The 14,416-nt window shown below is 49.3% G+C and overlaps 1 protein-coding gene across 6 annotated transcripts in view; it reads left to right on the forward strand.

The window, feature by feature from the left end:
• The first annotated feature begins 11,103 nt into the window (after window positions 1–11,103).
• Window positions 11,104–14,416, forward strand: part of NPRL3 (NPR3 like, GATOR1 complex subunit) — a 61,742-nt gene continuing 58,429 nt past the window's right edge. For 3 of the 6 annotated variants that reach the window (XR_004026803.1, XM_030798980.1, XM_030798981.1), the window contains exon 1: window positions 11,104–11,407. Coding sequence is in view for 2 of the 6 variants with exons in the window: in XM_030798980.1 (XP_030654840.1) it covers window positions 11,290–11,407 (118 nt within the window). In the remaining 4 variants the exon portion in view is untranslated. The remainder of the gene's footprint in view (window positions 11,408–14,416) is intronic. The other 3 variants (XM_030798984.1, XM_030798983.1, XM_030798985.1) reach the window with 3 other exon arrangements.

A 14,416-nucleotide genomic window follows, 5' to 3' on the forward strand; every position in this document is an offset into this window, starting at 1 on the left:
GCTAAAAATACAAAAGTTAGCCAGGCGTAGCAATATGCATCTGTATTCCAAGGTACTCAGGAGGCTGCTGAGGCAGGAGAATCGCTTTAACCTGGGAGGCGGAGGTTGCAGTGAGCTGAGATCGAGCCACTGCACTCCAGCCTGGTGACACAGCCAGATTACATCTCAAAAAAGAAAGAAAGAAGGAAAGGAAAGAAAAGAGGAAAGGAAAGGAAAGGAAGAAAGAAAAGCATATGTCCGTACAAAAGTTTGTGTATATAATCCCAGCACTTTGGGAGGCCAAAGCAGGCAGATAACCTGAGGTCAGGAGTTTGAGACCACCCTGGCCAACATGGAGAAACTCCGTCTCTACTAAAAATACAAAAATTAGCTGGGCGTGGTGGCACATGCCTGTAATCCCAGGTACTTGGGAGGCTCAGGCAGGAGAATCACTTGAACCCGGGAGACGAAGGTTGCAGTGAGCCAATATTGCACCACTGCACTCCAGCCTGGGCAACAGAGCAAGACTTCGTCTCAAAAAAAAAAAAAAGTTTGATTTTTGTTAAGTGGATTAAAAACTTACTACCTTAAAAAAAAGTCTGTGGCCGGGCACGGTGGCCCAGGCCTGTAATCGCAGCACTTTGGGAGGACAAGTCAGGTGGATCACCTGAGGTCGGGATTCGTGCTCAGCCTGGCCAGCATAGTGAAACCCTGTCTCTACTAAAATACAGAAAAAAAAATTAGCTGAGTGTGGTGATGCACGCACTCACCTGTAATCCCAGCTACTCGGGAGGCTGAGGCAAGGGAATCGCTTGGCTCACACATGTAATCCCAGCACTTTGAGAGGCCGAGGCAGGCAGATCACCTGAGGTCAGGAGTTTGAGACCAGCCTGGCCAACATGGCGAAACCCCGTCTCTACTAAAAACACAAAAATTAGCTGGGTGTGATGGCAGGAGCCTGTAATCCCAGCTACTTGGGAAGCTGAGGCAGGAGAATTGCTTGAACCCAGGAGGTGGAGGTTACAGTGAGCCGAGATCGTGCCTTTGCACTCTAGCCTGGGCAACAGAGCGAGACTCCGTTTCCAAAAAAAAAAAAAAAAGTTTGTTTGTATGTGATAGCATTATTCGTATTTGGCAAAAAGCAATGTCCATCAACTGATGAATAAAATATGGTATGATTCATCCAATGGGATACACTTCAGCCGTAGAAAGCAATGAAGGACGGATCCATTGTACAGCCCACAAATGGGCCTTGGAAACACGCTCAGGGAAAGAAGCCAGACAAAAAAGGCCACGTGTTGTATGATTCCCCATACATGACGTGTCCAGAATGGGAAAATCCACAGACATGCAGGTAGATTGGTGCTTCTCTAGTGCTAGCATCGTGGGAGCTGTGACTGCTAAGGTATTAATATACGGGTTTGCTTTTTGGGTAATGAAAATGTTCTAAAATTGACTATGATAATGGTTGCATAACTGTAAATATACTAAAACCCACTTAATTGTACACTTTATTTATTATTTTTGAGATGGAGTTTTGCTCTTGTTGCTCAGGCTGAAGCGCAATGGCGCGATCTCGGCTCACGGCAACCTCCATCTCCCGGGTTCAAGCGATTCTCCTGCCTCAGTCTTCTGAGTGGCTGGGATTACAGGCATGAGCCACCGAGCCCGGCCTGAATTATACACTTTAAATGGGTGAACTGTATGGTATGTGAATTTTATCTCAATACAGCTGTTAAGAATTGAGGAATGCGATTCCTCTCTGTTTATTCTTCGTTTTCAAAATTTCTTTGGCTATTCTAATTTCTTTACCTTTCTGTATGAATTTTAGAGTTAGCTAAAGAGTTATCTGCACAAAATCCTGCTGGAATTATGACACAATCAAAGGCAAATGTTTTCTTTAAGGAGAAGTTTGTTTTGTTTTCTTTTCCCCTGTAAGGAGAGCTTTGACCACAGGCATTTTTTTTTTCTTTTTTTTAAGATGGAGCCTGGTTCTGTCATCCAGGCTGGAGTGTACTTGATGTTTTACTCATGTAACGGCCCTCATTCTTCCATGCCTGAGATGTGAGATGATGAGATTGTCAGGGTTGAGGGCAGCAGCAGCCTTCGATGCTCTCCGGGCTTAGCAGATGGGAGGGGCTCTCTACCAGGCTTCCAGGAACTCCCTTCTAGCGCTGCCTGGGTCCTCCTTTCTGGTCTGTTCCTTGTGCACATTTCACAGCGGCTCCTCTTCTTGTGTGGCAGGGCTCCTCTCTCCCAGGGGTGTGCCCACCCACTCTGGCCTTACCCTGTCTTGCTCACTGTCCTGGGAAGTGCTGCTGACCGCAGGAGGCCAGTGTATCCTTTCCTCATCTGGGGCTTCTTTCAGACCGAGATGAACTGGCCCTCCCTGGTCATCCTTCACTGTTGCTTGGTTCAGAAGGACGCTCCTGGTTCGTCTCAGCCTGGCACCTAGGGGCACCTTGGGCACATGGGCCCATGAGGAGGGGGTGTGGGTCTGTGCCTGACGTTTCGTCTCCTCAATAGGAGAGAAGGTGGCAGAGAGAGGGAGAGAGACAGGTGAGTAGACTGGCAGAGAAGACAGTGAGTGACGGAGGAGGCTGAGGGCCAGGCAGAGGGAGATATACAGAGCAGGCAAGGCAAGTCCAGAGGCCGAGTGCACGGGGCATTTGGGCCGTGAAGGGCTCTCAGTGCCTGGGAGAAACCCTCCAGCTGCAGAGTGAGGGCCTGTGCCCAGAAGGCACTGCAGGGCTGCTCTGCTCCCTAACAGGAGGAAGTAGAGTCCTGTTTCCAGGGTAGGTGCCGCCCACGCTGGGGGATGGTCCGTAGCTACTTTGAGGCCCCAGGGCCTCCTCTTTCCCACTGGAACCACCTGCCCTTCCCATCCTTGGCGCCCACAAAGAGAGGAATTGAATCTGAAATTTCCAAACCTTCAAAGCATCATTATGGGCAGGAGCTCCTTTCTATTTTTCCATTGTGAAATATGCACAAGATGTAGACTACAGTTTAATGAATTATTAGAAAGCGGACAGCACCCCAATACTCCCCAAAGGTAACCTCCACCTGACTTCTTCCTTTTCAGTAAGTTTTTTTTTTTTTTGAGACAGTGTCTCGCTCTGTTGCCCAGGCTGGAGTGCAGTGGCCCGATCTTAGCTCACTGCAAGCTCCACCTCCTGGATTCACGCCATTCTCCTGCCTCAGCCTCTCGAGTACCTGGGACTACAGGCACCAGCCATCACACCCAGCTAATTTTTTGTATTTTTAGTAGAGACGGGGTTTCACTGTGTTAGCCAGGATGGTCTCGATCTCCTGACCTCGTGATCCGCCTGCCTCCCAAAGTGCTGGGATTAAAGGCATGAGCCAGGCCTGCTTTTCAGTAAGTAAGATATGCATCTGCAAGCACTTTGTTTGTTTTTGCCTGCTTTTAACCTTCATAGAAATGAAACAATACAGAAAGCTCTCATTTGTGTCTGTCTGGCTTTTATTTGTTTTGAGACAGGGTCTTGCTCTATTGCCCAGGCTGGAGTACAGTGGTACGATCATAGCTCATTGCAACCTTGACCTCCCAGGCTTAAGTGATCCTCCTGCCTCAGCCTCCTAAGTAGCTGGGATCACAGGCACATGCCACCATGCCCAGCTAAATTTTGTTGTTGTTGTTGAGGTGGGGTTTCACCACGTAGCTCAGGCTTCTTCTGAACTCCTGGGCTGAAGTGATCCTTCTGCCTTGGCCTCCCAAAGTGCTTGGATTACAGCTATGAGCCACTTTATGCAATCTGTTATTTATTTATTTATTTATGTTATTATATTTTTGAGACAGAGTCTCGCTCTGTCGCCCAGGCTGGAGTGCAGTGGTGTGATCTTGGCTCACTGCAACCTCCGCCTCCCAGGTTCAAGTGATTCTCCTACCTCAGCCTCCTGAGTAGTTGGGACTACAGGCATGTATCACCACACCTGGCTAATTTTTGTATTTTTTAGTAGAGATGGGGTTTCACTGTGTTAGCCAGGCTGGTCCTGAACTCCTGACCTCAGGTGATCTGCCCGCCTCGGCCTCTGTAAGTGCTGGGATTATTGGTGTGAGCCACCAAGCCTGGCCTTTAAAAAAATATTTTTAATCCAACCGTCTGCACACTGAATGTCTGTCTTCTTTCCCTCTCTCATGTCTATGAGATTTACTAGCCGTGTTATAGGTGTTCATTTTCACTGCCGTATCTACTAATATTTCCTTGTAGGAATACACCACAATTGATTCATTCTACTGGGGCTGGGACTTTGTGTTGTTTCGTTCTTGGCTATTATGAATAATGCTGCAATAAACGTTCCTTTACGTATCACCCCGTGCCCACATGCGTGAAATTCTGTTTTGTACATACATACCTAGGAGTAAAGTTGTTGGGTCATAGGGCATATGTATTTTCAACTTTAGTAAATAATGCCAAGCTTTTTCAGAGTGGGTAACAAACTTATGTTTTCCCTAGTGCTGTGCGAGCATTCTCCTTGCTCCAAATCCTTCTAAACATTTGATATGGTCGGTGTAGTACTCCATTTTCTGTTGCTTATAATAGAATACTTGAGACTGTGGGATTTATTTTAAAAGGAATTTGTTTCCTACCGTTATGGAGGCTGAGAAGTTCCAAGCCCAGTGGGGACTCTGTGCAGCCCCAAAGTGGCACAGAGTATTAATCGCAGGTCGTGCGGGCTGAGCATGCTTGTGCGACACCTCAGATCTCTCTTCTTTTTTTTTTTTTTGAGACGGAGTCTTGCTCTGTTGTCCAGGCTGGAGGGCAGTGGCGCAATCTCGGCTCACTGCAAGCTCCGCCTCCCGGGTTCACGCCATTCTCCTGCCTCAGCCTTCCTAGTAGCTGGGACTACAGGCGCCCGCCACCACGCCTGGCTAATTTTTTGTATTTTTAATAGAGACACGGTTTTGCCATGTTAGCCAGGATGGTCTCGGTCTCCTGACCTTGTGATCCGCCCATTTCGGCCTCACAAAGTGCTGGGATTACAGGTGTGAGCCACTGCGCCTGGTCATGTCTCTCTTCTTATAAAGCCACCAGCCCCACTCCCATGACAACTCATTAATCCATTCCTTGAGGGAGGACCCTCATGATCCAACCTCCTTACCCCAAAGGCCCCACCTCTCAACACTGCCACATTGGGGATTAAGTTTCAACAAGACTTTTAGAGGAGACAAACATTCCAACCAGAGCAGTCAAACTCCTGGTCTTCTTAAATTTTAGCCTTTTTTAGGCCGGGCACGGTGGCTTATGCCTGTAATCTCAGGACTTTGGGAGGCCAAGGTGGGCGGATCACGAGGCCAGGAGTTCGAGACTAGCCTTGCCCACATGGTGAAACCCCACCTCTACTTAAAAATGCAAAATTAGCTGGGTGTGGTGGTGGACGCCTGTAATCCCAGGTACTCAGGAGGCTGAGGCAGGAGAATTGCTTGAACCCAGGAGGCGGAGGTTGCAGTGAGCCGAGATCGCATCATTGCACTCCAGCCTGGGCAATAGAGTGAGACTTCGTCTACAAAAAGAAAAAAAAGTTATAGCCTTTTTATGGGGTGTGTAATTTTTGGTGAGTGTGTAGTGGTTTCTCTTGTGGTCTTAATTTACATTTTCCTGATAATTAGTGAGGTTGAGCCCATATTTACTGGCCATTTCGGTTTCCTCTTTATTAAAGTATTTTAGTCGTGGCCACTTTCCCACTGTGTTGCCAGTCATTGATTTGTAGAAATTTCAAAAATATTCTGGATATAATTCCTTTGTCACTTTTACGTGTTAGATCTCCCCCAACTCTGTATCTTAATGATATTCTAGTTAAACAAAAGTTTGTAATTTTAATGCAGTCAAACTAGTGACTTTAAAAATCCAATTAAAAAATGTTATCCTGGCCAGGCGCGGTGGCTCACGCTTGTAATCCCAGCACTTTGGGAGGCCGAGGCGGGCGGATCACGAGGTCAGGAGATCGAGACCACGGTGAAACCCCGTCTCTACTAAAAATACAAAAAAATTAGCCGGGTGTGGTGGCGGGCGCCTGTAGTCCCAGCTACTCGGAGAGGCTGAGGCAGGAGAATGGCGTGAACCCGGGAGGCGGAGCTTCCAGTGAGCCGAGATCGCGCCACTGCACTCCAGCCTGGGCGACAGAGCGAGACTCCGTCTCAAAAAAAAAAAAAAAAAGTTATCCCTTCCTTTCCTAATAGCCAAAAGGTAGAAACAACCCAAATGTCCATCACTGGATGAACAGATAAGCAAACTGTGATATTTCCACACCGTGAGATATTATTCAGCCATGAAAACAAGTTCTGACCCAGGCTACAACGTGGACAAGCCTTGAACCATTACAGCAAGTGAAAGAAGTCACACACAGGAGGCTACGCGCTGCACAAAATTATGGGGCTTAGATAAGCCATTTTTAGGAAACGTCCACAATGGGCAAATCCCAGTGGAAAGTAGATTAGTGGTTGTTAGGGCCGGGGAGGAGAAATGCTGGGGGAGATTCCTCAGTGAGGAGGGCGTTTCCATTTGGGGCAATGAAAATATTCTGGAACTAGGGAGAGGTGGTTGTTGCACAACACTCTGAATGTGCTAAATGCCATTGACTTGTTCTCGTTAAAATGGTTACCTTTATGTTATGCAAATTTTATCTCAAAGTGAAGAGAGTCTTCTAGACCACATTTTTTTTTTGAGAGAAGGTCTCACTGTCTTGCCCAGATTGGAGTGCAGTGACACCATCTTGGCTCACCGCAACCCTCCACCTCCCAGGCTCAAGCAATTCTCCTACCTCAGCCTCCCAAGTAGCTGAGATTACAGGTACGTGCCACTACCACCCGGCTAACTTTTTTTTTTTTTTTTGAGACGGAGTCTCGCTCTGTCTCCCAGGCTGGAGTGCAATGGCGCGATCTCAGCTCATTGTACCTCCGCCTCCTGGGTTCAAGCGATTCTCCTGCCTCAGCCTCCCGAGCAGCTGGGATTACAGGGGCGCACCACCACACCCGGCTAATTTTTTGAATCTTTAGTAGAGACGGGGTTTTACCACGTTGGTCAGGTGGTCAGGCTGGTCTCGAACTCCTGATCTTGTGATCTGCCCGCCTCAGCCTTCCAAAGTGCTGAGATTACAGGCATGAGCCACGGCGCCCGGCCTAGACCACATTTCTAAAAGCTTTGCTGTGTGGTCTTTTGCGTTTGGCGACAGTCCACCTTGCGTTGACCGTGTTGAGGGGAGTCCATGTCTGTTTGCCTGGCATTTGTTGAGCACTTTCTAAGTTCTGCACATGGCACCAACACTCTTCATTCTGGGTGCTTGACCCTCACAACCACCCTGTGAGGGAGGGTTTATTTTATTGTCATTAGTTGGGTTTTTAGTTTGTTTGTTTTGTTAGGTTTTGTTTTGTGACAGGGTCTTCTTTCTCTGTCCTCCAGGCTAGAGTGCAGTGTGGCAATCTCGGCTCACTGCAGGCTCAATTTCCTAAGCTCGGGTGATCCTCCCACCTCAGCCTCCTGAGTAGCTGGGACTATAGGCACGTGCCACTATGCCTGGGTAATATTTGTATTTTTAGTAGAGACGGGGTTTTGCCATGTTGCCCAGGCTCAAACTCCTGAGCTCAAGTGATCCACCCGCCTTGGCCTCCTAAAGTGCTTGGGACTACAGGCGTGAGCCACTGCACCTGCCATCATTACATTGGAAAGATAAGGAAATGGAGGCTCCATGAGGTTATGAAACATGTCTGAGGCTTCCATGGAGCAGAAAACAAGCCCTGATGGTTTGTGTGGGCTGGGAGGCCGGCTGGGGCTGGGGCTTGTCCTGTCCTGTCCCTGGGCCTTGGTTTGAGCCCAAGCCTGTGCACTGAGTGTGGGATGCCAGTGTCCACTGGTTTCTGGCCTGAATTCCAAGCTCCAGGCACGTTCTGTGCCTGAGCAGCTGAGGCTGCGCTCAAAGGGTGTCTGGCCACTTACAAGCCACTGGACACTCAGCAGAATGCTGGATTCGGCATCTGCAAACTCTCCCACGAGTGGACCCTCGGTGACCCTGAACAGGCTAATTTGCCTTGTGAGTCCCAGTTTCACTGTTTTCACCTCTAGGATGGGGATTAGACTAGCCCCCACCTCAGTGTTGGGAGGGCTCTCAGGAACTTGCAGCATGAATTTTAAAATTATTTTTATTACCTGTGTGTGAGTGGTTCTCCCTGGTGGGGCTGTAACACTCAGCTGAGAAGGTGGAGGTGTCCAGGCAAGTCCCAGATAGCATCTGTGAACCCCACCCGGCCCTCCTGCAGATGGTGGTGGCCCTTTGAGGCCCAGACCAAGTGGCAGGACTGATAAGGCCTCCTATCCTGCCAAGGGCAGGCCCAGGCTGGGAGGAAGGGTCAGGGGTTTCAGTTTCCAAAAATCTACTTAGCATCAAAAAAGCAGGTCATGAAACAGCTATTTAAAGGTAAAATGAGGAGGACTTAGAGGTGTGGGGTCTTAGCAGAGAAGAGCCTGAGGATGTCCCCTGTAGCAATTGGAGGCTAGCCCTGGTGCTTCATTGTCCAGGAGACACTGGGAGAACTTAGAGCTGGAACTCACTCAGGGACCATCTGCTCTGAACCCTGTTACTGGTGGGGAAACTGAGGTCCAAAGCAGGGCCCACTGACCCTAAGGCCAGGGTGTGACAATGATGTCTCATTTCTGTCACAGCCAATGAGGTGCAAACATGGACATGAGGGTGGCGCTGGGATCCAGAGTGCTGCTTCGAGGGCAGGGACACACCCAGGACCTCTGTGGGCACATGAAGTGCTGCCCATGAGGGTGGCACTAGGATCCAGAGTGCTGCTGCGAGGGCAGGGACACACCCAGAACCTCTGTGGGCTGGGGTCATGGTGAGCTCCCTGCACTTTCACCAGTTCGAGCGCTCGTTATTATTGACTATAGTCAAAAGAATGAACGATGAGTGCCGGGGTTACTGGCAGGAGGCCAACCCTGAGAGGGTAACTGGGGGAACAGTGGGATCCTTTGAGCCCAGAGATGTCCAGTCTGGAGCCCCAAGATTCTGCCCATTGGGGCAGCAGCACGATTAGGTTAGAAGAGAGAGACCTGAGTCACAGTCCGGCTCCATTCGCATGGTCGCACGCAGACGCCCAGTGTCCCTGTGAGGAGGCCTCCATTACCACACCGGCCACTGCCCCGGGTTCCCCCACCCCCATCTGCCCCATCTCACCCTTCCAGCCCCAAGCCCTGCTCCTGCACTCTCATTTCCAGCCCAGAGGCACTCCCGGGAAGTGTGGGAGAACTCACAAACCTTTTGATTATACATAAAATCAAAACACGGATGACTGGGATAAAGGCTTGCAAAATCTGTAACAGAGGTTATTTATTCCTCAGAAAGAACACAGCCAAACCATCCAAGAACAGACAACCTGTAAAGAAAGCAAGAAAAGTAATTCTCTGCAAATAATTAAGTGATGCAGCTCTCTCTCTCAATCAAAGAAATGCAACATGGAACAAGACACCATTTTCCTTTCTGGGAATTTCAGGAAAAAAAAAAAAAAGTTATGCAGGCTGGGCGTGGTGGCTCACGCCTGTAATCCCAGCACTTTGAGAGGCCGAGGCGGGTGGATCACGAGGTCAGGAGATCGAGACCATCCTGGCTAACACGGTGAAACCCCGTCTTTACTTAAAATACAAAAAATTAGCCGGGCGTGGTGGCGGGCGCCTGTAGTCCCACCTACTCGGGAGGCTGAGGCAGGAGAACGGTGTGAACCCGAGAGGCGGAGCTTGCAGTGAACTGAGATCCTGCCACTGCCCTCCAGCCTGGGTGACAGAGCGAGACTCCGTCTCAAAAAAAAAAAATGTTATGCAGCCCCGTCCAAGAAAACGCATCTGTTGGCACTGCTGAGCCATTTCAAATGCACGTGCCCTTCACCCTGGTGAGGCCAATCCACAAATTTGTTTTGCAAAATACACATTAGTGTCAGTGCTGCTGCAAGAGGGTTAGTTGCAACAGTGAAAATGCTCATCCCTCAGCCAAGTGGTTAGGTTCTGATGCATTTGATGTGCTTGGGAAAGTTCTGGAAGCAGCCAAAGAAGCCCATTAACTTTAGTTACCTCCTGGGGAACCCTGGGATAGGGTAGGTGGGTGATATTTTAAAAAACAACTTCACTGAGATATAATTTACCATACCAATTTGCATACCATAAAGCTTATCCACTTGAAGTGTACACTTCCATGTCTTTTTTTTTTTTTTTTTTGAGACGGAGTCTCGCTCTGTCGCCTAGGCTGGAGTGCAGTGGCGCAATCTCGGCTCGCCGCAAGCTCCGCCTCCTGGGTTCAAGCGATTTTCCTGTCTCAGCCTCCTGAGTAGCTAGGATTACAGGCGCCTGCCACCACCCCGGCTAATTTTTTTTTTTTTCTATTTTTTGTAGAGACGGGGTTTCACCATGTTGGCCAGGATGGTCTCGAACTCCTGACCTCGTGATCCACCCGCGTCGGCCTCCCAAAGTGCTGGGATTACAGGCGTGAGCCACCACGGCCAGCCCTTTTTTTTTCTTTTCTTTTCTTTCTTTTTTTTTTTTTTGATACGGAGTCTCATCGCTCTGTCGCCCAGGCTGGAGTGCAATGGCGTGATCTTGGCTCACTGCAACCTCCGCCTCCCGGGTTCAAGCGATTCTCCTCTAGGATTACGGGCGCCCGCCACCACGCCCGTATAATTTTTTCTATTTTTTAGTAGAGACGGGGTTTCACTGTGTTAGCCAGGATGGTCTCGATCTCCTGACCTCGGGATACGCCCGCCTCGGCCTCCCAAAGTGCTGGGATTACAGGCGTGAGCCACCACGCCCCGTCCAAGTGTTATTTTTAAAATGAAGAAACCAGTATCGAGAGGGACGCTGACTCGAGCCCGCGCCTTTCCCATCCACACCAGCAAGAGGTGGCCCTGTGCCCCGAGCGCGAATCGTCCGGCACCAGACAGCACCGGGGCAGATCGGTGGCTTCCACAAGGCCCCGCGCCTGCGCATTCCGCTGCCTGCGCCTGCGCCTGCGCCTGCGCCGTTCTCCCGGCCGCCGCCTCAGCACCTCCCCCGGACCGTGTCGCCGAAGTCTCGCGAGCCCGGAGCGTGGCACGCGGGTTGGGGATTGTCGCGCTGCTCCCTCCGCCTCCACCGCTGCCCTCCTCAGGCCCCCTCCGGCCCCGCCTCGTCCTCCTCAGGCCCCCTCCGCCCCCGGCTCCGTCCTCCTCAGGCCCCTCGGTCCCCGCCTCGTCGTCCTCAGGCCCCCTCCGTCCCCGCCTCGTCCTCCTCAGGCCCCCTCCGCCCCCGGCCCCGGCCCCTCGGCGGGATGCGGGACGACACCAGCCCCATCAGCGTGATTCTGGTGAGCTCGGGGAGCAGGGGCAATAAGCTGCTGTTCAGGTACCCCTTCCAGAGAAGCCAGGAGCACCCGGCGTCCCAGACAAGTAAGTGAGCGCTGGGCGGGGGCCTGGCGCTCGCGGGGGCCGCCTCATTCCGGGGCCGCCTCGCGGAGCTTAGCTTTTGCTGGGCGTTCGAGACCTGCTCGTTGTAGAGTATTTGAAAAGTAGAAAAAGGAAAAAAAAAAAAAAAAGTAAAAAAAAAATAAAATCGGCCGGGCGCGGTGGCTCACGCTTGTAATCCCAGCACTTTGGAGGCCGAGGCGGGCGGATCACGAGGTCAGGAGATCGAGACCACGGTGAACCCCGTCTCTACTAAAAATACAAAAAATTAGCCGGGCGTGGTGGCGGGCGCCTGTAGTCCCAGCTACTCGGAGAGGCTGAGGCAGGAGAATGGCGTGAACCCGGGAGGCGGAGCTTGCAGTGAGCCGAGATCGCGCCACCGCACTCCAGCCTGGGCGACAGAGCGAGACTCCGTCTCAAAAAAAAAATAAAAAATAAAATAAAATCATGCGTTGTTCACCACACCAAAGCAACTACTGCTGACATTTCGTTTCAAGCCTTTAAAAAATAAAGTAAAATAAAATGAGTTTGGGATGTATTCATCTTGAGAAAATACAAAATCACGCGAACAAGGCCGGTGGCGGTAATCCCAGCACTTTGGGAGGCCGAGGCGGGCGGATCACCTGAGGTCAGAAGTTCGAGACCAGCCTGACCAACATGGTTGAAACCCCGTCTCTACCAAAAAAATAAAAATAAAAAACCCCAGAAATTAGCCGAGCGTGGTGGTGCGTGCCCATAATCCAAGCTACTCGGGAGGCTGAGGCAGGAGAATTGCTTGAACCCGGGAGGCAGAGGTTGCAGTGAACTGAGATTGCGCCACTGCACTCCAGCCTGGGCGACAGAGCAAGACTCCGTATCAAAAAAAAAAAAAAAAAAAGATTACGTGAACATCTGAAGTTGTCTTTGCCACCTCCAGTTCCAGCCAGCACAGGAATCACCCGTGGACGTGTTGGGAGTTTTCTGCCCTGTACATAGATGCAGATCTATCCACAGGAAAAGAGAACATTGCGTGAGGTTTTTCATCGCACGAATTGTTCAGTGGCGCCCTTTTCCCATAGTCGGCGTTGGAGCTCCGTCTGCCTTTGCAAGTAGGGATCAACCTCACCCTTGGCTGCAGGTTGCTGCCTTCCCCTGTGGACGGCATGTAGTTACTTTTGATTTTTCGTCATCATGAATGTTCACTTTTTGTTTTTATTTTATTTTTTGAGACGGAGTCTCACAATGTCGCCCAGGCTGGAATTCAGTGGCGTGATCTTGGCTCGCTGCAACTTCCACCTTCCGGGCTCAAGGGATTCTCCTGCTGCAGCCTCCCAAGTAGCTGGGGCTACAGGCGTGTGCCACCACACCCTGCTTTTTTTTTTTTTTTTTTAGTAGATATGGGGTTTTGCCATGTTGGCCAGGCTGATCTCGAACTGGGGGCCTCAAGTGATCTACTCGCCTCGGCCTCCCAAAGTGCTGGGATTATAGGTGTGAGCCACCACACCCGGACTGTTCAGTTTTTATTCTATATTTTGTTTTAAAATTATTTTTAAACTTGTTGATATGGCAGAAAGTCTTAAAGATACAAAGGAGTTTAGATTATGAAAAGAAAGTTATTTCCTACTGATGGCCCCCAGCCCCCAGTTTCCATCATAGGGGTAACTACTGTTACCATTTTTCTGTGTCTTTCCGGGACCTTCTGTGTAAATACAGGCGTATGCATTTCTTTTTTTCTTTTTTTTTTTTTGAGATGAGTCTTGCACTCTCACCAGGCTGGAGTGCAGTGGCACGATCTCAGCTCACCGCAACCTCCGACCGCCTGGTTCAAGCAATTCTCCTGCCTCAGCCTCCTGAGTGGCTGGGATTACAGGCATGCACCACCATGCCCAGCTCATTTTTTTTTTTTATTTTTAGTAGAGATGGGGTTTCACCATGTTGGCCAGGCTGGTCTCGATCTCCTGACCTCGTGATCCACCCACCTTGGCCTCCCAAAGTGCTGGGATTACAGGCGTGAGCCACCGCGCCCAGCCTGCACTTGTGTTTTTTTTCTAAGCACGAGCAAAGGCACACCATACACACTGTTCTGTTTTCACTTTCACTTCATGTCTGCATCTTTGATGTAGAATCAGAACCTGTCGAGCATCCTTGTCCTTTTTACCGGCCACAGTGAATTCCATGAGATGAACATATTGTCATTTGTTTATCTTGTCGTCTTGGTTGATGGACGTAAAATTGTTTTCAATCTTTTGCTAATACGAAAAGCGCAAACGTCCTTTCCATGTGTTGTCATTTTGCAGAATTCTTGTAATATTAAATCCCCGAAGTAGCATGGTTGGGTCTAAGGGATAAGGAGCATGTTTATTTTTAATAGGTTAGATTTTTCAATCTTTGTTAATCTGGTAGGTGAAAAATTATATCTGGTAGTAATTTTAATGTTTATTTGCCTTTTAATTGAGATAGAAAGCATATTTTCCTGTTTTTGGAGCCGTTTAGATTTCCTTTTCAGTGAATGACTTATTTATAACCTTTGCCTAATGTTCTCTTGGGTTGTTTGATTTTTTTTCCTTATAGATTTGAAGGAGTTCTTTATATATTTAATGTAAAAATAGGTCTTGTTTGACAAAGCTATAGTTACCCTGTTTGCTTCCGTGTAGTTTTTGCCAGAATTTTGATTTTTATGGAGTTTTCAGTCTAATCTCTTGTGGTTTCTGAGTTTTGTTTTAAATAGAAAGGCGTTCTGCTCTCCAAAATTATTAACAACAACAATAAAAAACTCCCTTTTTTTCCTCCAGATTGTTCATGTCTTTTTTTTTTTTTTTTTTTTTTTTGAGACAGAGTCTCACTGTGTCGCCCAGGCTGGAGTGCAATGGCATGATCTTGGCTCACTGCAACCTCTGCTTCCTGGGTTCAAGCAATTCTCCTGTCCCAGCCTCCTGAGTAGCTGGGATTACAGGTGCGTGCCACCACGCCCGGCTAATTTTTGTATTTTTAGTAGAGATGGGGTTTCACCATATC

This window comes from Nomascus leucogenys, chromosome 18 (genome assembly GCF_006542625.1).
Source record: "Nomascus leucogenys isolate Asia chromosome 18, Asia_NLE_v1, whole genome shotgun sequence".
NCBI classification, from domain to species: Eukaryota; Metazoa; Chordata; class Mammalia; order Primates; family Hylobatidae; genus Nomascus; species Nomascus leucogenys.